The sequence below is a fragment of the Pollicipes pollicipes genome, unplaced genomic scaffold, assembly GCF_011947565.3.
Source record: "Pollicipes pollicipes isolate AB1234 unplaced genomic scaffold, Ppol_2.1 Scaffold_7261;HRSCAF=8764_pilon_pilon_pilon, whole genome shotgun sequence".
Classification (NCBI taxonomy): Eukaryota; Metazoa; Arthropoda; class Thecostraca; order Pollicipedomorpha; family Pollicipedidae; genus Pollicipes; species Pollicipes pollicipes.
In genome coordinates this window covers 18,459,898-18,481,233 of record NW_023597054.1, presented here as the reverse complement: position 1 = coordinate 18,481,233, position 21,336 = coordinate 18,459,898, and the positions used below count along the sequence as shown (strand labels likewise).

The 21,336-nt window shown below is 54.0% G+C and overlaps 2 protein-coding genes and 1 long non-coding RNA gene across 5 annotated transcripts; 2 read left to right on the top strand and 1 right to left on the bottom strand.

The window, feature by feature from the left end:
- The first annotated feature begins 2,933 nt into the window (after positions 1-2,933).
- On the top strand, positions 2,934-8,686 carry LOC119112548 (trypsin-1). Its single transcript, XM_037236764.1, has 7 exons — positions 2,934-3,090; positions 4,334-4,639; positions 5,409-5,489; positions 5,921-6,092; positions 6,803-7,041; positions 7,275-7,435; positions 8,020-8,686. Exons 1-7 carry the CDS (start codon positions 3,006-3,008, stop codon positions 8,176-8,178), a joined length of 1,203 nt encoding a protein of 400 aa, XP_037092659.1. The 5' UTR covers positions 2,934-3,005; the 3' UTR covers positions 8,179-8,686.
- Positions 8,687-9,156: 470 nt separating this feature from the next.
- LOC119113001 (uncharacterized) lies at positions 9,157-11,391 on the top strand. 2 transcript variants are annotated; one of them, XR_005095812.1, is made up of 4 exons: positions 9,157-9,224; positions 9,477-9,644; positions 10,311-10,386; positions 11,033-11,391. It is a non-coding gene; the product is annotated as an uncharacterized LOC119113001 (long non-coding RNA). The 2 variants fall into 2 exon arrangements; XR_005095813.1 differs by having other exon boundaries at positions 10,311-10,434.
- LOC119112999 (isocitrate dehydrogenase [NAD] subunit gamma, mitochondrial) lies at positions 10,732-19,396 on the bottom strand. 2 transcript variants are annotated; one of them, XM_037237310.1, is made up of 10 exons: positions 19,314-19,396; positions 17,020-17,076; positions 16,606-16,703; positions 16,211-16,326; positions 15,682-15,872; positions 15,064-15,197; positions 14,572-14,803; positions 13,728-13,911; positions 13,094-13,175; positions 10,732-11,108 (listed from the first exon to the last, which is right to left on the bottom strand). In XM_037237310.1, the coding sequence occupies exons 1-10, from the start codon at positions 19,377-19,379 to the stop codon at positions 11,090-11,092; spliced, it is 1,179 nt and encodes a 392-aa protein (XP_037093205.1). In that variant the 5' UTR covers positions 19,380-19,396; the 3' UTR covers positions 10,732-11,089. The 2 variants fall into 2 exon arrangements, with proteins under 2 accessions (XP_037093205.1, XP_037093206.1); XM_037237311.1 differs by lacking the exon at positions 10,732-11,108 and adding an exon at positions 12,904-12,920.
- Positions 19,397-21,336: the final 1,940 nt, after the last annotated feature.

The window sequence follows — 21,336 nt, the reverse complement described above, 5'->3', positions numbered from 1 at the left end:
GGAAAGGGCCTTACACGTCTGAATAGCTCTATATGCTATAGTCGGAACCCATATGTTAAACTGCCGGGGTATGCTAGGCTGCTCAGGGGCCCTCCCGTTGACCTACCGACACACTCGCGATATGCTTTTGGACCCTCTACATTGGTCTATGGCCCTTCCAATTCCCTATCACTCGCGAAGAACTACGCTCTTGTTGGGGACCGTCTGTTAACTAGCTCGGGCACACCCGATCGTTCGGAGCCCTCCACATTGGGTCTTAGCGCATTATTTTGATGGAGGGCCCTACTCATGTCAGGGGCTCCCATCTGTTAACCTCGCCTCGGGCACACTCGATTGTTCAGGGTCCCTGCACATTGGGTCTTGGGTACTTCCTACTTGAACGTAATGTCCTACCATAGTAGGGTCCTACTATCTGCCGACATGCGTGGGCACTCTTAAGCGATCAAAGCCCTTCTACGGATTCTTCGCATTCGTCCGAAAGGCTCCATGTGCTTTTTCCGGGGCCTCACGTGCCGGGGTGCATTCGGTTGGGCCCTTAAGAGCGCTTAATTAATATCGGGTTCTTTCCACTTGCTCGGAGGGTCCTGTGTTGTTGCTAGGGCCATATAAGGTAACGCACCGAGACACCCGATGCTTAGGGGTTCTCCGCATGGATCTAGGGCTATTTCCCATTGAGCTTACTTGCGGAGGACCCTTTACTCTTCTCAGGGCCCTTTATGTTAACCCGCTCGGGCACTTTGGGTCGCAAGGGGGCATTAATTCGTGTACATTGGTCCTGGGTTATCCAGAGGGTCCTGCGCTCTGGTCGGGCGCTTGAAGTTAGTCTGTCGGGGTACTCTCGATCGCTGAGGGGCCCCATCGCATTGGTCTTAGGCAAATCTCGCTTGCTCTGATAGCCCTATATTGTTGACGGAAGCCTTTTGGTTGGTCTGTCACAATACCCTCAATCACTCAGGTGCCGTCCCTATTTGTCTCGGGTTTTCCCGTATTATAGGAGAGCCTACGCCGTCGACGGGGATCTGAATCTTGATCATAATGATTGGAGCTTTACGTCTCACCGAATTACAGGGACATTTCGAGAGGTACCATGCGGGAGGCGGTGTTGGCGTGGCCGGGGCCCGAGTCCAAGCCCAACATGCGGTGGTGGTGTGGCCGGGGCCGAGTCCCAGGCCGACAGGTCCACAGTCGAGCGCCTTAACCATTGTACCACCATCACTCCGGACCTGAATCTCAATCGGCCGGGGCACTCTTGATCGTTCTTGGGCCCTCCACATTGGTCGTGGGCTCTTCCGATGAAGTCAGAATGATCTTTTATTTTGGCGAAAGCTCCACGTATGCTCGCGTACGCCAGGGTGTTTCACCGGGCGTTTCACCGGTGTGTACGGGCCTGACAGGATTTTATTACTTCGCGTGCACAAGTCCAAAACCACAGGATGGCGATTTCCCTCGGTGTTTTCCCTCTGAGCCTTTGAGCAGCAGTCGGATATGCGCGCCGTCAAGTTTTGCGTGTCATTGTCCAACATTATTTTACGCGCCGCTGACGTTGTGCATGTCATTTCCGTTAGTTATTGAATTTTCAACACTTGATATGCTGTTGCTCCACGTTTCTAATGCGTTTTGAATGCTAGGATATTTTACACTCGTTCATAGCAGTAAAAAAGAACGCTACTCTGGACATCAGCCATCAGCTGATCACATCGACTGGTCGGCTAGTCGAACATAAGCTAGGAATCAAGTTCGTGCTTGATTTTGATGGTATTTAGTAGCCATCTTAAGTGCATTTGCCTTGTTTTCTCCGAGACACTTAGTCTCAAAATAACAGGGTCCACCACGATCTGGAGAGAATGAACAAATTCCATGCATTTACATTCCTAGCACGCCTAGTTTTCAAGGGCCGTGCACAAAAAGGTGGGTTCCTGTATAAAATAGGATACATTATAATGTTATAATTAAACGGCTGGAGTACGAATTTTTTTGGGAGGGAACCTAAACTCTAGTAAAGCTCTACGATGTTGCGTGCCCCCTTCCACCACCTCCACCCTTGTCAATGTCAGTGTGACGATCGAGCTGGCTGACGCACTCGCTCGTCGCTCGCTCGTGGTGAAAAAGACCGTGCGTAATGCATCGTCTTGCGACCATGGTATCAGTATGTATGTTCTGTCAGAGGTGTCGTTTCCTATTCAGTTGAAGGGATCCAGCCCATCGCCCAACTCCCGACTTTGAGGAGAAAGCAGGTCCATGCCTTGGAGAAGCGCGACTATGTTGGTCTATTTCCGGGGTAAGCTTAGCCTTCTTTCATACTCAGATCCCAACGCATCCTGCGGCCTTTCACCTGTTTACACTTTGACGGTGCCCATGGATCCTGATGGTTGCAGCGCGACAGTGCGTAAAATACAGCTGGCATGGCATACATACAGCCGGGAGCCTGGGCCGGTGGGTCAGCGCATTAAACGATGCCGAGTCACTTTAAACCACCATTCTGAGAAGTGGCCGAATGGTTTTCAGCCAGCTCTTTTGGGTTTCCCATAAACAATGCTGAGTTTAGTCACCCGATGTATTCCGCTCAGATGCCAGATGACTTTCATTGTTCGACGATGGCTCATCTATCGTAACTCTTGGTAAAGGCCGCAAGGGCACTTACGCACCATCTCCGCTCCGACATATCCCCACGGATCTCAGGCGCACCGTTTAGGCATTCTTCTGAGAAGCCGATTCGCATGCTTTCGCCCACGCATCCCGGCTGCCTCAGCGGCGAAGCGGGAAACAGGAAACACTGCTCGGCGCACGGGAAGCCCCACGCTGCACCTGCCCTCGGGCCACCGATGACCTTGGCGCCGGGCCGAGATGACCGCTGATCGGGCCTTTTTATCTCGGCGGGCCTCGACCTTGACGGATGACGCCGCGCGTAAGCTTCGGAGGAGCGGCGGCGGATGCCGAGCCACAGCCGGGGAGTGGGTGACGCCGGCTGGTCGGGGCTGCGCTCTCCTGGCGACCTGTTCTCCAGAATGGGGCGCCTGCCGACGCTGCCGACGCTGCTGCTCCTGCTGCTGCTGCTGACATATTCCGGACATGGACAGAATCCGTTCAAAGGTGGGTTCCGTGGAATGTGCCGGGTTGCTTGGAACAGCCGGAGTTGCCGGGGTGCGCACGGCAGCCAGCTCACGGGCCTGTTTAAGGTTCCGTTTGATATAAGATGCGGGCTCGTGGTTCGTATCTGATGTTGCTGTAGGTACCACCACTTCCCCCACCCCCCGGTCCCCCTCCGCGCAGTGTCGCTTAACTATTTCCCATCGTCTATGCTGTACTGTACTGTACGACACGTATCGAAATCACGAGGGCAGTTCGGTGTCGTAGCGACACAAAACCATTGCCGTTTGACGGAGGAGAGAACCTGAAATCGTCGTGGCAAGAATTGGACGCTGTATGCGCAACCGGGCAATTGTCCACGAGGATAAACCATGTATTCGTCCGCGTTCGAAAGATTTTGAGCATCACTGTCAAATTTCGGCAACTGATGCGGATACCTACACGCACGCTGTTGCGAGCAATGCGCAGGTATAAACGTACGTGGACGCTGCACGCTGTTAAAGGCATCATGTACGGATCATAGCATGCCTATATTGGCCGTATATATATATATATATATATATATATATATATATATATATACGCGAGCGATGTACGGTCAGAGACGAACACGAAGACATAGCTGGCGCCAATAGGCCATTGCGCGAATGCGGAGTGCGCCCCGCGTGTTCAAGTCTCCGGTTCATCCGCTTCAGATGCACGGCTGCGGAGGAACGGGTGAACAGGCACTGCGCTCACTGACACCGACTCACTGACAGCAAATATGTCCACGATACGACATACTGCCGAAGGATGTACATAGTCGGTTCTCCATCTCTTTTTAAAAAAAAATACGCGCTGCTGGCTTCGTTTTCCACAATTCGTTTCCCCCGAAGATCGTTTGAAAACATTTGCTCCTAATGTTCTTATCGTGACTCGTGAGCCTGATTGTTCTAGTTCATGTTCGAATTGTGGACATGGTGCATGAGTGCTGGTTAGTATTTCAAAACAGTTTATAGAAATTAGACGCATATTTGTTGCCAGGAAAAGTAGTTGAAACACCAACACAGCAACAGCAGCCAGCATTGCGCTCATACACCAGGATCGGTCACATCCGGCTGGCTAAGTGCATCGAGTTCACTGGGAGCTGGCACCTCGAGACACCAGGACACATCCGACCTAATCGATGCACGCACGCACCACACGTGCGCTGGTACTCTAGCCGTAGGTTTTGACAGTCGCGAACTTACACTCGTCTACCACGCAGGCCTGTTCGGAGGACGGCAGGGCGGCGGGGGCGGCTTCAACCTGGGAGGCTTTCTGAAGTTCGCCGCCGACGAGACGGTGAAGGCAGTCACCAACCAGGGGCAGCAGTCTCAGGACGGCCAGCTGAGGCTCGTCAACCCCGTGAACGCCTTCAACGCCGCGCTGGGCCAGAACTCGAACCAGCGGTACAGCATCGGCACGCCGTTCGGCGAGTTCAAGATCGGCGGAGGCCAGCGGCAGACGACCTCTTCGCCGGCTCCTACGGCAGCTACAGCGGCGACGCGACCCACGTCAGCACCAACCGCAGGTCAGCTGGCACATGTAAGGGGGGGGGGGGAGAGATCTGCATGCTGTTAGTAACCACCTGGCAGTCGAAGTATGGGGTACGCACATGCTCGGCTGGCTTCCAAGGACAGTGGTGCATAACTGATGAATCACAGGAATTTTGCAAGTTTTAAGTACCACGGACGGTGTCTTGATCCGATTAGCACAATGTAATTAATGCGGCACTTATGAATGACCGATTCAGTTTTCACGCACGACACTTCGTTGTTTGTTGGTTGTTTTGATTAGAACCCTTTCGGCCAGCCGTGACTATTTCATGGCTATAGGACGAAGGAGAGTGGGTAGCGATGAGGTAGAACTACATGCATCTGAGGTGTATCTACCGAGGCTAAGCTAACACAGGGACTCCTCTTCGGGGTTTGCGCTCGGTGCTCGGACACGACCCCAACCAGGGGGCACTTGGGCCCACTGATGGCTGGTGCCTGCAACCTGCCTCGGACGAACGAGGTGTCGCAAGGATGCAGTATGAAGCAAGAATGCGAAGAGCAGGGTGGGTGGACCCAAGTGGTGATGGGACTTGCCATCATTATAGCGTTTATGATAACTAGCCGCCTGCTAATGTGCCAGCACTAGCAGAACTCTACTCAATCGATCTGACACCATCAGTGGAATAGGGCGCACCGACTGTCGCGCTGGGGTGGATGTACGTGGCCTCTCTTACTGACCGACCAAGCGTCGCCGGCGCTGGCGTCGATCCAACAGTCGGTGACGTCACGTCGACATGTCCCCAGCCCCGGCCACCAGCCCGTGCAGAGGTCGCCGCTGTCGCCCCCAGCCTTCAGGCGGCACTTCTCCCGTTCAGCTGTTCCAAGGTCAGCGCTTGCCACGCGCATCGAGCGGCGCATCAGTGTCCCGCTATGTTCGCAAAACCCAGCCTGTGTTATAAAAGGCTGGACAACGTGTCAGTGTCCTGCTGTGTCCGCGGAACCCAGTCTGTGATATGAACCCAGTCTGTGATATTGGAACTCTGACAGGTCACCTGGGGCTGTTTGAGAGCATGCTCCTGGAAGAGCCCACTGGCCTCACGATAGCCCGTCGTTGCCGTTGGAGCTTTACGACGCACTCCGCTGCTGATGCTACATGACGTCACCTGCCGCCTACCCTGGCAGGCAGGGCGGTTACAATAGCCTGCGGTCAGATCAGGTCAGGTCATGTCAGGTCAGATCTCGTATCAGTGTAGGCGAAACACATTCACCGAGAGGACGACAGCTGCCATGTCACAAACGGCTTCCTGTCTGTCCAGGCTGCGGCATCAACCGCCGTAACCTGGCCACTCGGATCGTGGGAGGACAGGCGGCCGACCCGCGGGCCTGGCCCTGGATGGTGGCCCTGCTGCGCGGCACGCCCGGCTTCTTCTGTGGCGGAGTGCTCATCTCTCAGTGGCACGTTCTCACCGCGGCACACTGCGTGCAGAGGTGAGTGGCAGTGTGCTGATAATCTCCGCTCAGCACGTTCTCACCGCGGCACACTGTGTGCAGAGGCGAGTGGGAGTGTGCTGATAATATCCGCTCAGCATGTGCTAACCACGGCACACTGCGTGCAGAGGCGAGTGGGAGTGTGCTGATAATCTCCGCTCAGCACGTGTTGGCCGCGGCACACTGCGTGCAGAGGTGAGTAGCAGTGTGCTGGTAATCTCCGCTCAGCACGTTCTCACCGCGGCACACTGCGTGCAGAGGTGAGTGGGAGTGTGCTGATAATTTCCGCTCAGCACGTGCTAGCCGCGGCGGACTGCGTGCAGAGGCATGTGGGCGCATGCTTGTACCGCCGATTGTTTCCCCTGGGCACTTGCTGCCCGCGGTACGCTGGAAGTTTTTGAACACGCGAATATCAGCTGAAACCTCGTCGGCACGCGGGCTTTTGTGCTACTGTGCATAACTGTGCACGTTGTGCACAGACTGCCAGCTCTCTCAATCATTGCGCCATGAGGACAGCCCCACCATGGGCTGCAGTTTGCCCCCCCCCCCCCCCCCGTCATGGTCTGCTGTTTGCCCCCTTCCCTCTAGCCTGAGCGTTTCGTCTTCCTCCGCCCTCTGGTTCCGTGCCGTTCCCGCCGTCTCCCCGATCACCAAACATCGCTCGTCCCCGGAGCCGGCCGTGACGCCCCCCCCCCCCCCTCCGCCCGCAGGTTCCGTCTGCGGGAGGTGCGGGTCCGCCTCGGGGTGTACGACTTCAGCAACGACACGGAGGTGGCGGGTGAGCCGCTGGGCCGAATGGTCGTGCACCCGCGGTACGACCCAGTCCGCTACCGCAACGACGTGGCTGTGCTCACGCTGGCCCGGCCGGCGCAGCTGAGCGACGACGTGTGGCCCATCTGCCTACCCGAGCCGGGCCTGGACTTCCAGAACGTCAGGGCGACGGTGATAGGTGAGAGGGCCACGACCACGAGCGTGTCAGGAACGGCGGCAGCAGGCGGAGGCCAGTCCGTCATTGGTCTGCCTGGTGTTTAAGAATTTGGACCCACCCAAACTAACCAATGAGGACAGCCTCTTGGAGCAAGCGTGACCAACAAGCAGACAGCCTGCTAGTCATGCCCCCGCGAAGCATCCCCCGAACACGTGCCCGCGCGCAGCAGCTGAGCGCACCGGCCCGCTTTTCAGGGTGGGGTACCATCTACCCGGGCGGGCCGACCAGCAGCGTGCTGCGCCAGCTGACCATCCCCGTCTGGAGCCAGCAGGAGTGCGACACCGCCTACCCGCAGCTCATCGACGACGTGTTCCTGTGCGCCGGCGGCCGGCAGGGCGGCCGCGACGCCTGCCAGGTAACCGCCGCCCGCCAGAGCGCGCCGCGGCCAGGCGGCTGCGGCTGCTGCAGTGCTACGGTCAGGGGCAGGTGGCGAAATGACATTTCTTGTCTCAAAATAAGTGCTTGCACGGAAAGCTTTGGCCTCTGAGAGCATACCAAATGGTGTTTTTTTACGCTGTACGCAGCAGCCAAGTACGCAGTTCGCAGCACGCTGTACGCAGAAGCCAAGGGCCGAGCTTCAGTTGAACTCTTCCGTGCGTTGTCCAGTGATGGCTTGATAAGCCGATCACTGATCTGGCGAGTGTTGATCGGGGCCGCTCGAATGTGCTGCCACCTTGCGGCTAGACGCCCATTGGAGCGGCTCGTCTGCCGTCTGTATACGGCAGACGGGCTCCTGGGGAGGTACGCGCGGGCGCCACTGCCGCCATTTCGTAGTGCGCCGACTCGCTGTTCCACGTGGTACGTGGGAACGAGTATGACATGGTCCTGCTAAGAAAAACGTAGGGCGCTGTTTCGCTGCGTGACAACTCGGCGGCCCGTGAGTGCTTGTGACGGTCCTGCCGTTGGAGAATAACACTGCCCCCCACTTTCCCTGGCCAGGGCGACTCGGGCGGCCCGCTGCAGCACATGCGGTCAGACGGCTCGTGGAGCGTCATCGGCCTCGTCTCCTGGGGCAAGAGGTGCGCCGAGGTCGGCTTCCCGGGCGTCTACACGCGCGTCACGCGCATGCTCCGCTGGATCCTCCGCAACACGGCCTGAGGCGCTCCCGCTGAGATCGCCCAGGCTGACGCGTGGACTCTGCCGGGACAGGCTGCGTCACGCACCAGTCTCGCTGCACGCTGCTCCACGGCCAGATGACCAGACCAGACACCGTTGTGCTGGCGTCGGTGACGCTGCAGCTGATACAGAGTGCCCTGGGAACTGTTTGTGTTCGGGTCGGAAGCCTGCAAGTTACGTCCCGCCGGGAAGTTCGCATGTGACAGCCCTGCCCTCGCCACTAGCACGGTCTGGCTCAGCTTCGGGTCGGCACATTTCTGTCAAACGGGTGACATCTTGAAGTTGCATGCCTCGCCGGCTGGGCTGTCTGGTTGTTTAAAGCATTTCGGGCGTGCTGACTTGTTATTTGTTTAGCTGTTTTCGCGTAGATGCCAGAGAATCTCTAACCGAGGTGAAAGCGGAATGCTGGCTGCTAGTTTGGTATGGTCATGACTACATATTAGAAATACACCACGCAATCGGCCAATTGCACGTGTCTGACCGAGGATTCTACCTTTACCACTAACCCGCCTCTCATCACGGAAAATACCGTATTTTGGCGTGTCATCATTGCAATCAACGGAACCCCCGACGAGAAGACCCTCTGTGATTGAGACTCGAGCCATACGCGCTGATTGATTGGCAGTCAACAATTGTTTGTTTTATTAAACCACTTAAGATTTGTTTCAGCCACTTGCTTAAGCCGTTCTGGGGTTTGCTGACGCTCGCACGGCCTCCGCCTGAAGTCGGGGCATCGTTTGCTCCTTAGAACCAAGACAGTTTTTCATCGCTTTGCGCCTTAAGATAATTTCAACGTGTTCATGCGTTGTAACGAGCCGGGCGGGCATCTAGAGTAGACAGTTGCTCCCCACCTCCAACCACCGACAGCTTGCATCAAACAGCGCAGTTAACAGGCGGTCTGCAACATTGGCGCGTCTTCGGCTGCAGAATGTCTGCCCGCTCGGATGAGGCCATGGACTACCTACAGAAGCATAAAATACCTACTCTCGTGGAAAACCTCGTTGGCAAACTCGTCTTTCATCAACCAGGTCAGTAGTCTGCGCTTTTATACGCCTATTCCAAACGCTGCATGTCATTCTGGGAACACGCGATATAACGTATTGCCCCCCCCCCCCCCGCCCCGCCCACCTGCACATAATCGAATCAGATCTCCACTGCTCTTTTATCAAAGCCGGCTCAGTCCGCTCCAAAACTCCAAACATGATCTAGGTGACAGCGTGGCATAACCTCCCGTCCATACGACCTACGCTGCCACGTGCGTGCCATTGGCCCTCCCGCAGAGAACCCTACCTCCTTCCTGGTATCGGAGCTGGAGAAACTGATCAAGCTGCGCTCCAACACGGAACAGGATGCGCCGAGCCTCTTCACAGACGAGAACATTGTGGCCCTCTTCGAGCAGTACGACGTTAACCGCACTGGCGTCATCTCGGCCAAGCAGTACAGCGACGGTACCGTCCGCTCAGCAGCGGGAACGGGGGCGGGGGGGAGGGAGGGGGACGGAACCACACGGGTGCCACTGCCAGCGGTACCGTCCCCCCACCAGCAAGAACGGGACGGCACAACCACCCGGGGAGGGAGCACTGTCGACGGTACCATCCCTTCACCAGCGAGAACTGGAGGGCGGAACCACACGGGGAGGGAAGTCTGTCGGCGGTACCGTCCCCTCACCATCGAGAACGGGAGGGCGGAACCACACGGGTGCCACTGCCAGCGGTACCGTCCCCCCACCAGCGAGAACGGGACGGCACAACCACCCGGGACCACCGTCGAGTGAAGCCCGTCTGTCAGTTCGTCGACCGCCCTGAAAGCATGAGTTGGTGACACATTGAGCGGAACCTGTTACGCAAACCACGCCCACACCGCCCCAGGGGCAGGCCCAGTCCAGCACCACTTCAGCACCGGCTGAGAAGTATCGATGCATCTGTATCATATCACGCCAGCACGACGAGGCGCTCGCCCCACGCCACGGTCGCTGTGTAATCCCTTCCCCGCGCTGCCGAGCGAGGGAGTTTGTCGACAATGCTGTTCACGTGCATCTGTATCGGATCATGTTATACTGGCCGCCGAGTCGATGAGAATACGTGGCAGGAGTTGTAATCGCAGCGTGTTTACAGCCTTCAAGACGCTCAGTCTACCACTCACAGTGACACCGGAGGTCCACTGTACCAAAGCCCAGTTTCTGGATGACGTGTGAGTACGTTGTATCGTGCCAAGACCAAGATTTTCTTGTGAATACGGGTGAGGGCTTGACGGAACCATTTTGCGAATTGTTCAGTTCAATTCGTCAGAATACGATTCTTGAATAGCACAAATTGATATTTCACAGCTTACATCATGTACAAGATGTACGTTGCATTACAATTATGGAATGGTATCGCTACATCGGTGCAGTGTCTCGTTATCAAACGGCGTCTGTTAAGTGTAACCTTCAGTGATTAGCTAATGGTGTCTGGTTTGCGCAAGTCGCTTTGCGTCATTCCACCTGCCGATCGCAGTTCCTTCCACATCTCCAATTTCGGCTTAAGAAACAGGTTCTCATACCAGAACTTTGTCATATTTCGTAACAACACTCTTCGGTCTCACCCCACGTGACTTACACATACGGTATTGCACACGGTACAATAACACAGGTCACGGTTATCGAACAACGACCGTGGTGTACACCAGATAAAACAGAGATGAACTGAAATTACTGCCGCATAAGCCGCGCAGGCAGAGGGATACCGGAACAATAGTTCGCAGAGTGAACAAAACATACCATGACAGAGGGGAGAATAAATACTGATGTATTCGAACAACGGTGAACAAACTCCAGCCGTCATTCTTGTTTTTGCAGGCGGGCCAGTCTAAAACTGAAGGCGTGCGCCTTCTACTAGCGGAGAGCAGGTCGGATCTAGGCAGTGGCATGGCCCCTGAAACACGGAAGCTTCCGTCAGCGACAGCACACGGTTGCCGACGCACTAACGACGCGTCCAGTGTTCCCGTCAGCGGCTGTGGACGCGGTTATGGTATCCCTAAATGCATGCTGTTGCGCAAAGGTTATTCTCACAATGTCGTGACCATAAGCATCTATAAGATCTTCCAGCGTTACTTGCAATGCACTTGCAATGAACGCCCTTATCGCTTAAAAAACGAAGTGTAGATCGAGTTCGCATTGATGGTTGTCGAAATGTAGTGGTCAAATGTAGATGGCGTGAAACGTTGATAAATATTTTCAAGGGTTTTTAAAAAAAAGTCCTGTAATCACACTTAGCTTCTGTGTGACTTGAACCTTATACCTTCTGTTTAAAAAAAAACAGGTTTGATTTAACACATGCCGTCTCATATAGCTGAAAGGAAGTCGGTGGAGTCCCAATATCTCCACATTTCTCAAAGCATAAATAGGTGACAGCGATTCATGCAGTATCCACCCTGAAGGTACCGATAATGTAGTAATAAAGCTGCGCATCTGTGAAACCAGCAACGCGGGGTTCAATTCCCCGCCGTGCCCGCCCTTCCTGCTAGAGTTAGGCAGTTAGTAGAAGTATTGGGGCTTTCGGGCGCTGCGATTGCGCGATCATATGGCGCCCATAAACTATGTCCACATCAAAATTGTTTCAAACATTTCAAAACGGGCTGTTGTGTGGCGCAAACTATCTGAATCGGTATATACATATATATATATATATATATATATATATATATATATATATAAATTTAAGAAGTGCTTGATGTGTTTTTTTTTTACTCGGCAATGTATTTGAAAATACACTGCCGAGTGAATCGGAGAGCGTGCCAGACGGTGCAGTCGGACCGAAGCGCCGCAGGCGTTCAACACGGGACAATGCGGGACAAGAAACGAACACCAAGCGCACATTAAGCGTTGTGTTAAATTAACGGCATCGGGGTGGTTCATCGTGAAAAAGGGATCTATGGCGGGCGTAAACATGGCCGATCCACGAACGCCTAAGCATGACTCCCTCCCGTCCAGACTTCCGATAGCGAGACTACTATTCCTAGATAACCGCTAAAGGATTTTCCCTTTGCTGGTGCCCACCGCATACCATTACCAACGGCTTCGTACGACGGACGACTTGGCGGGGATACCCAGAAGCCCTTAACAGGCATTGGATACGCCCTCGTGCATGGACGAACCGCACGAGGCAGGCAATGCCAGATAGCGGCACCGGTAGTGACGTGGTTGAGCTGAGCGTTGGCAAACCAGAGGTGGGGGTTGGATTCTCCGCGGTGCTCACCCTTCCTGCCAGGGTGAGAGGCAGGCAAATCCAAAAGGCCTCAGCAGGTGAGTGCGTCGTTAAGCCCCCCATGAGGGCCCAGTAACCATCCTAATGGCGTTTTAAGTCCACGTATTGTTATGTCTACAGATACGACCGCCTAAGAATCGGCATCTTCCGCGGCTCGCACGAGTATGATACCCGCCAGCTTGCAGGTAGTTCCCGCCCGGAATCCAGTTAGTTTGGCACATGGGTATGCCACGTCACATGTTGCCCCAAGCGACACAACACCAGACCTCCCGGCACTCGCCGCTTTCACATTGCACCAAGAAACGCAAGTCTATCAAAAGCTCATTTAAATCCGGCAGCAGGGAAGCTTGTGGTGTAAGAGCAGCGAAGCTTTGCGCAGTTTACCTTTCAAACCTACCATCTCGGAAACCCCGCCGATCGGCTTGTGAGACACACAAAGACGACAGCCGTCTGAACTTCCGAGGGCAGGACATGTCCCATCTGCAGACGCATTCGCATCAACACACAGCAACACTGTCAGTTCAGTGCACAAGTTCCGGCTATGAGGGTGACCCCGACTCGCGAGTCGGCCTCCAGCCGGAGGCGAGGCGAGGCGGCGCGGCGCGGCGCGGCACGGCTGGCAGACGCTGCCGGGGCACAGAGACGCCACTCACCACCGGGCGGCGCGCGTGTTCTCCTTGATGTCGTCGATGATGAACTGCACCACGTTGGTGGTGGTCTGGTTGCCGCCGGCGTCTGCGGCGTGTGCGCTGACGTCACTAGACCGGTCCACTCGCCCGACCGTGTCGGACCCACAGTATCAGCAACGCACGGTGTCCGACGCACCATACAATGAGGCGGTGATGACGTATTGAAGGGAACACGGCACACACCGTCGCACGTCCTTTATGGACCGTGGACGCATCAAAGTCCACGGGTCAAAACCGGACCCCACGTGGGAGTTCTTGATCCTGTTCTGGCGATACTTACGATTAGCGAATTGGTCACATTTTGTGCCCGGACAGATAAGTGAAGCAAGAACCACATCTACAACCACCAAGTTTTGGCTTTCTGCATCACCCCACCTGGTGGAGCGAAAGGGGTGGCCTCAGACACGGGCCGGTAGAAAATGAAGAGAAGCACAGCCCCGCCACATTCCCAACTAAATATCCTGTTCAGGAGTACCGAAAAGGGCTGGTTCCTGGTAACGTCTCCCACGCCACCACCAGAGCGACAGACTCCCGTCTCACCACCCTCAGAGACCAGCTGCCCAGCTGCTGCCCCGACCGTCGGGCCGGCGCCGCTGACCTGGCGTGGTGATCCTCTCGCAGATGGCGCGCTCCACCGCCTGCCGGATCAGCTGCTCGTGCTGATGCAGGCCCAGGTGGCCCAGCATGTCGCAGCCGGCGTTCAGCATCGCCAACGGGTTGGCGATATTCTTGCCGACCATGGCGCTGCCCGTGTTGCGCGTGCCCGGCTCAAACACCGCGTACTGCGGGGAAACGGGCAGGACCCGTGTCATCGCGGCTGGCGGGACGGCGGCGAGGCAGATACGGCGTACTGAGGGGAAACGGGCAGGACCCGTGTCATCGCGGCTGGCGGGACGGCGGCGAGGCAGATACGGCGTACTGAGGGGAGACGGGCAGGGACAGTATCATCGCGGCTGAAGGACGGCGAGGATGACATGGCGTGCTGCGGGGAGGTAGGAACAGGAGCTTGTCATGGCGGCCAAACAGAAAAATAGAGGCACACGATGCAGGGATAGATCCTGTCGTGGCGCCAGCCAAGGGAGGGGGATTCAGCGCACCGTGGAGAGGCAAGCAAGGCCGTATCACGGCGGCAGCCCAATGTAGGGGACGCTTGTTGTCGATTGGAGTTTTAGGGCGCGCCGACCACTGTGGTCCTTTTGCGCCCACCAGTGCAGGGGATGTAAACAGGACGGCAAACAAGCGGGATGGAGGTGGAAATGCACGCACACATCACCCGAGCAAAATCGGAAAAAGACACGACACAAAAGACAGAACACAAGTCCATGGCAGAGCTGTGCGAACGTGTGCAGGTGTCGACCCTCGCCTCCTAACCTGTACACTGGACCACAACCTGGCACGCGAACCAAAGCAGGGATGAGCGAGGCAGGGCGAAGGCAGCTGACCTTGGCGCCGTAGTTTTTGCCGGACATGATGCCGGGCCCGCCGGCCAGACCGCAGGCCACGTTCGACACGACCGTGCCGTACAGGTTGGGCATGACCATGACGTCGAACTGCTCGGGCCGCGACACCATCTGCATGCAGCAGTTGTCGACGATCATGCCGCTGAACTCGAGCGACGGGTAGCTCTTGGCGACTCGCTTCATCGTCTCGAGGAACAGGCCGTCCGACAGCTTCCTGGGGAAGGGGACGCGCCACTGTGACACACCCGAAGAAGCCCGGCAGGAGGCTGAGAGGCTGGAGACCGCCAGCCCACCGGAGACGGCCCGGCGTCTCCTGGCATTACGTTCGGACAATAGTACTCTGTCTGCTCCGCGCGATGTGCCCGCACTGTCGAAAGCAGCAACACAACATTAGGAGACCAAAACAGGACCGCAAGCACGAACGGCTTCGGATGTACGGCTAGCGAATGGCCCAGGCTCTCGCACGCCACTCACATGATGTTGGCCTTGTGGATGGCGGTCACCTTCTTGCGGCCCTGCTCCAGAGCGTAGTCGAAGGTGAAGCGCGCCAACCGCTCGCAGTTGGACAGCGTGATCACCTTCAGGCTCTCGATCACGCCCGGCACGTTCTGGCGGAGGAGACGGCGGCACGGTGGGTGAGACGCGCGCCTTCGCGGGAGGCACGGGCTAGGAGGCTCGGTCTCATCACCCAGCCCCGACGGATCGGTCACCTCCAACAGGTCACTGTACACTTCCGTCATCAGGTGCTGGAGGCACGGGCCAGGAGGCTCGGTGTCATCACCCAGCTCCGACAGATCGGCCACCTCCAACTGGTCACTCTACGCTTCCACCATCAGGTGCTGGCCGAAACATATCTCTCAGACTGACTTTCAGCTATTCAGCATTTGTGATGGGCACCGTACTGAACATCGCAATAAGAAAATCAGGTTACGCTTTTAACAATGTCCACATTCACTTCGTGGACGCGGGCATACCACTACCACGCGAAGACGACACTGTGAGGTGTCGTCTTCGCCTAACGCCGCCAGGCTCACGTCCGAACCACCCAGCACTGGCCACAACAGCCAACGGCGCCGCGCCGCGCCCACCCACCTCGTGCTCCATCATGGCGTACTCGCCCTCCGTGTTCTGACGCACGATCACGATGTCGATCTCCGGGTGGCGCGTGGGCACGGTCGGGTGCGACCGGCAGTGCAGCACGTACGCGAACAGGTCCAGCTGGTTGCGCAGCTCCACGTTGTGCGACATGGTGCCCGGCTGGTTGCTGCGCGACTCGATATTGCCTGCGGAGGAGGGCGAGGTCAGGTCCCGGGTCTTTGCACCACTGTTCGACGGCCACGGTAAATGACCTCACGCAATGGCAGGGATCGTGCGGAAGACATGCGGTTGGTGCCAGGTCCGCCGGATCACGGACGTAAATCTATACAGAAGCGTCGTGCCGTAACGACTCGGAAAAATATGTCGCTGAACGACCGCTGTTTTGCTTCATCCTGACAGCAATCAGCACATCACCTACGACCCTAACCATTCTCACGAAGCTACGCACCAGGCTGCTGTCCCCATCGAGCCAGGCGCGACCTCCACCCCCCGGACGGGGGCCCCGGGTATGAGCGTGCTGCACCTTTGATTGCGACGCCGTTGCGCCGGATGGAGGTGATGGCGCCGCTCATGGAGGCAGCGTCGGTGCCGCTCGTGTCCACGTTTATCTCCTCGAAGTCAACTGGCACGCCGGCATATCTGGCGGCGCGGATATGCTCGTCATCTACATACAGCAGTGCACAGCAGCACCGATGCGAAGAATTTAGTGATGCAGGCAACCAACTCAATGGCAGCATAGAATAACAGACTGTGCTTGTTCTCATTCCGGCATGGAACATCATCTCACACTGGTGATAAAATCACAGCCACCAGAATGTTCCTGAATCCTCAGCATGCCACCATCCACACCAGCACTAACACACATGATGTGCGGTCATATGCTTGGTATGTAAGTAGGAGCTGAGCTCCCCTGCTCACCTGAACACCTCCTTCAGGTGGCCCATCATCTCTGGACCTATCCCAGCACCGGGCAGCATGGTGACTGTGCTACGTCCCCCATACCTGGCCAATGACCTCTGTGGTGAGCATTTATCAGTTAGGGTAGATGAAAGATTGTGCAACCTCTGTACACAAAATGCATACAAAAACCAATGTTAAAACAGTTCATCAAATAACCTCACCCTTTTTTCATTAATGTGTCTAACACAAAACAAACACATCATTAATGGGACATGAAACATAGGCTTAAAAACCTTCAAACTGTAGTGACGAACCAATAAATCTTACCAAGTATGCCACAATTCCACCAGTTATTTGCATTACAACATGAGCTCGCTGTCTGCACCACATAGACAGCATTTTGAAACATCCCAAAACCACACCATTACTTACATCAGTTCCATAATTTCTGGCCTGAGTAGTACTTCCCAACTTGCTTATAGCTGCTGCCTGAAATAAGCACACATATGCACATGATTGAAGGCAAAATATTCTGTCAGTACCCCAGTTTGGAAGACACAGATATACACAACCACTCTGGCATACCTGGCATTGGTTATGATGCTATCAGTATGCTTTGGTGCTCGAAGATGGGAGCACCAAAGCACACAAGGAATAAGTGATGATTCAATGTTAAAGGAAGTGCTCTATATCTGTATGGAGTTTGAAGTTAAAATAGCCAACTTGAAGATCCCTTGGTGCAGTTCACAGACCTGCCTTCTAAGACCTAAGCCACTCTAGTTTTTAGCTACACACCTGTGAGGATGTGCAGAATACTGTGTACAGACTACTTCAAGGTCACCCAGGCATCCAGGGTGCCATAATATTGATACCCATTTCATGTCATTCCATTGGTTATGCAGCAGTCAAGGCAAATAAAAATATAATTTTCAAGTTGTTTGCATATGGTGCTCAAGAGCATGATTTCCAAATATTACAGCCATCAATTGGCACTCAATGTATGCTGTGCAGAGTAGGATGACACAATAAAACAATGATGCAATGAAAAGCACATTTACTAAATGAGGAAATTGTGTTGTCCAGAGCACTCTGTTTGACTAAAGAGCATACCAACAGTTTTAAGTGAGCATATATCATGATATCTCAACTTACTTTAAACTCCAATGCAGAAATGTCTGCCTCAGTAAGGAAATACCAGTGCATGATTTGCATGCTGGCTGCACAGAAATTAGGTCAATATATACATAATAACAGGATGCGTGATAACTAGACACAACTGGATAACATTCCTACAACCTCTCCTCTTGCACTGGTAGAAACAGGCAACATGTGACCAACCATATCTTTATCCAGCTTGTGGTGAACTTTTAGTTTAACAGATTCATTATCTCTGCTTGTAAAACTGCATTGTGATGATATGTTCCTAACAGAGATTTCCTTGGCAGCTGTTTGGGGCAAATACACTATTCACTGATTTTCTTCAATGGTGGGATGCCATCATATCACCAGCAGCTTATTAATAACCACCAATGCATATACAGTAAGGTAGCAAAGCTGATGCAGCCTATAAACAACATTATGTTTTAAGAATAGCTTGACACATCATAAAGCAATATGGCATTTCATTCAATAAAATTATTGGTTTGTTTCTGACATCTGGTTTCAGGAATAAATAATGCTTAAACATCAATGGCTGGCAGGGCTGATGCCAATAAAGACTTTGGAGTCCATGGCTCTCCTGTTTCATAGAATGACCCCAGGCATGAGCACTGATGTATCATTTTGACATCTTACACTTAATATGCCCATATCAATTATCAGTTATGTTATGTACAGGTTAAGGATGAACTAAACCTGCTTTATAAACTTTAATGGAGTTTCAGTTCTACAGGAGGTGATTAACATACAATATGCAGGGTTATGCCCACTAAGGGCCTGTCCTCACTCCAGCCACCACCAGCTGATGGCTGCTAGCTGCCCACCCAGCCAAAACAGCAGTAAGGCACTCAAGTAGAGATACAGAAGCACCTGGCAGCTGGCTACTCCAAGTTCAATAAACATGTCACATGTTCACACACATGACACATGGAGACATGTGTTGGCTATTCTGTTGCCTTGGAGATCGACAATGCCATTGCAAAAGCCAAATGTGTATGCGTTGTATGTGCTATGTATGTATGTCATGTGTATGCATTAGGTAAGCTAAATTACCATCATAGCAAGTGAATTTTACACCACCAACTTGTGCAACATACATGGAATTTCACAACTTGCTGGTGGGGCAAGGGTCCACACAGCAAGCACTGTTCATCATGAGTCTTGCTCAATACAATCTACACAATCAAAATTTTGAACTTAATGTGTTTTGAATAAACAACAAGTATTTACAAAACAACAGGCTGACTGGAAGGTCTAATCATCACTGTGTTCAAACGTCCTGAATTGTTACCCAAGCACACTAAATGAAGAACACTGGGCAAGCAGTTAATCATATCATAATAAAGGGTTATCATAACTGCTCCTTCCACATACACTAAAGCAGCAGCTTAAATTTGTCCAGACATTATATTGGGGCTACTACACCGATACCAAATGGAAAAAGTATTGAGGCAAAAACGACGCAAAGAGACATCATGTTAATGATATAATTTTACGGATTATAACTTAGAGACTATGTTATTACCTTTTTCATATCAGACATGCAATTTTGGGGCCCCAAACATTACCTGTGGACCGCAGAAAGCCCGAGCAGTCCTCAATAAGAGCGATGTACTCCCAACCACACCCGCCATATTTGCCCCAAAATAGCCAGAACTTTAGGGCGAGCTCGGCTGGCATTAAATGTCTGAAATTTATCCGGAGTGCCAAAAATCATCTTAAGGTGTTTATCATTTTCAATACGGGGTGTCATTGAAAATAATTATCCATGGCCAGTGAGAATGACGGATGAATTTCAGAACTTCGTAAAGACGGATAACTTTTCGCGATGCTTAACTGTCATTGCTCGCTATAGGCTCGTTCGGCCGAGGGAAAATTATTCAACGAATAATTATCTCTCTTACAGTCATCCACCGAAACTCTCCATTTACATTTGACAGCTCCGGACTTATCCCCAAAGTTGTCTCTCACGTGCCATGCGTATTTAACGGCCATACCTACGCACAGCGAAAAAGGAATCTCCGTCTTGACCGTGCTCCAAAGATTTCAGGTTTCTCCCTTGATACAAAAAATTAACTAAGATCATTTTCGTGCTGGCAATGCCGAGCGCCATCTCGGATAATTTTCCAGCCTTATCTGTCAGCCAAACGCGTCACATGACTCGTACGTGTGGCACGAAAGTGAGGGATAATTTCTGGACTTTTCAAACACGAGTGGAGAACACCCGTTGCTGATTATCGGACAACAAATTGCTGGTGAAATTATTTTCCCTTAACCGAACACGCCCTAATGGTTTCGGGACTAATGTCATCGTAGGGTTCATTCGCGTGGGTCCAGTGAGTGTAGGTTTCCTGGGCGTAGGTCCCGTCAGTGTAGACCTCCTGGGCGTAGGTCTTGTGAGCGTAGATCCCCGGGGTGTCGTTCTCCTTGTGCGCCACCGGCTCGGTGGAGCTAATCTTTCCCTTCCTGGTGTGCTGTGCCAGGGTTGTTCTGCCGTGAACACTAAACAAGCTCTTCCGGACCCGCACACCCATACCGTGTGGTAGGCGGAGCAATTGAACGAACACTGAACCAAGAGGCATTGGCAGAATCTGTTGGTGTCTTTTGTTATCGCTCGGTAACGGCTGGCGCGGCGCGCTGGCCAACGTCGTGAGAACTTTACAACTCATGAGGACTTAACGACTCGGCACGGCTTGGCATGCTGGTTGTACATTTTTCTTTAAGCTTGTTAGATGTTAGATGTTATGTTAGATGTAATGTTAGAGAACGTAGCGTGTGCCCGCCTGGACTCGTCCAAAGACCAACTGGCACCTGCGAGCGTCGGGTCCCTGCCGCCGGCTCAGCGGCCGACCCTTGACCCCCAGCGAATCGGGAGACCCGCCGTCACGTGACGCCCCAGGCGCCCAGTCAGATGCAGAACTCGGAAGACAGCGAGGGCGAGGGCGCACACCCCGCACAATCGCACCACACCTCCACCTGACTGTAAGCAATCATGCCACTCTACCAATCGACACACACTCGTAATCGTCAATGAGATCGGTGGAGACACTGAAGCCGTACAACTCAACTGGTTGCCGGCGAGCGCGACCGCCCCTCCGCGGTTCCTGCGACTCTCCCTCTTTCTGTGGAGGATCCGGCCGAGGCGGTGATAGCGCCGCACTGTTGCTGGACACGAACAAGTCATCTTTGCGCACACCGCACCCCTCCAATTCATGCTCACCACAGCACAATGACTCAGAACTCGTACTGGCGCTCGACACTTCATCGCGATCGCTCCACGATAGCAAAGGGTGCTCAGCAGGGTCCGCAACCAACGGGCTTGATGGCACGGCAGGCGGATCTGAACCGCCTTCCGTAGACTCATGATGATGATGATTGGGGTTTTAGGGCGCATCGACTTCTAGGGTCATTTTGCGCCCAACCGTAAACTCATGATTCGACACAATGTTCGTCATCGGCAGCGTGCCTGTGTCGTCCCCAAACCCCTCAACCGCGCCAGGCATTCAGCTCCCGTTTGAGTCTTTGTGCGGGTTCCGGCGGCGCAGATATCGCACGTGCCAGGGCATGCCGTCGATCTCAACCACCTGGTCC

Excerpts from the sequence above, each read along its gene's own strand:
- LOC119112548 (XM_037236764.1), top strand. The coding sequence starts at position 3,006 with ATGGGGCGCCTGCCGACGCTGCCGACGCTGCTGCTCCTGCTGCTGCTG. Across the intron at positions 6,093-6,802 it reads GCGGCACACTGCGTGCAGAG|GTTCCGTCTGCGGGAGGTGC; the intron begins GTGAGTGGCAGT and ends CTCCGCCCGCAG. Across the intron at positions 7,436-8,019 it reads GCGGCCGCGACGCCTGCCAG|GGCGACTCGGGCGGCCCGCT; the intron begins GTAACCGCCGCC and ends TTCCCTGGCCAG.
- LOC119112999 (XM_037237310.1), bottom strand. The coding sequence starts at position 19,379 with ATGGCGGGTGTGGTTGGGAGTACATCGCTCTTATTGAGGACTGCTCGG. Across the intron at positions 16,327-16,605 it reads CACCTGAAGGAGGTGTTCAG|ATATGCCGGCGTGCCAGTTG; the intron begins GTGAGCAGGGGA and ends CCGCGCCGCCAG. Across the intron at positions 13,176-13,727 it reads CGAGAGGATCACCACGCCAG|ACGCCGGCGGCAACCAGACC; the intron begins GTCAGCGGCGCC and ends CACACGCCGCAG.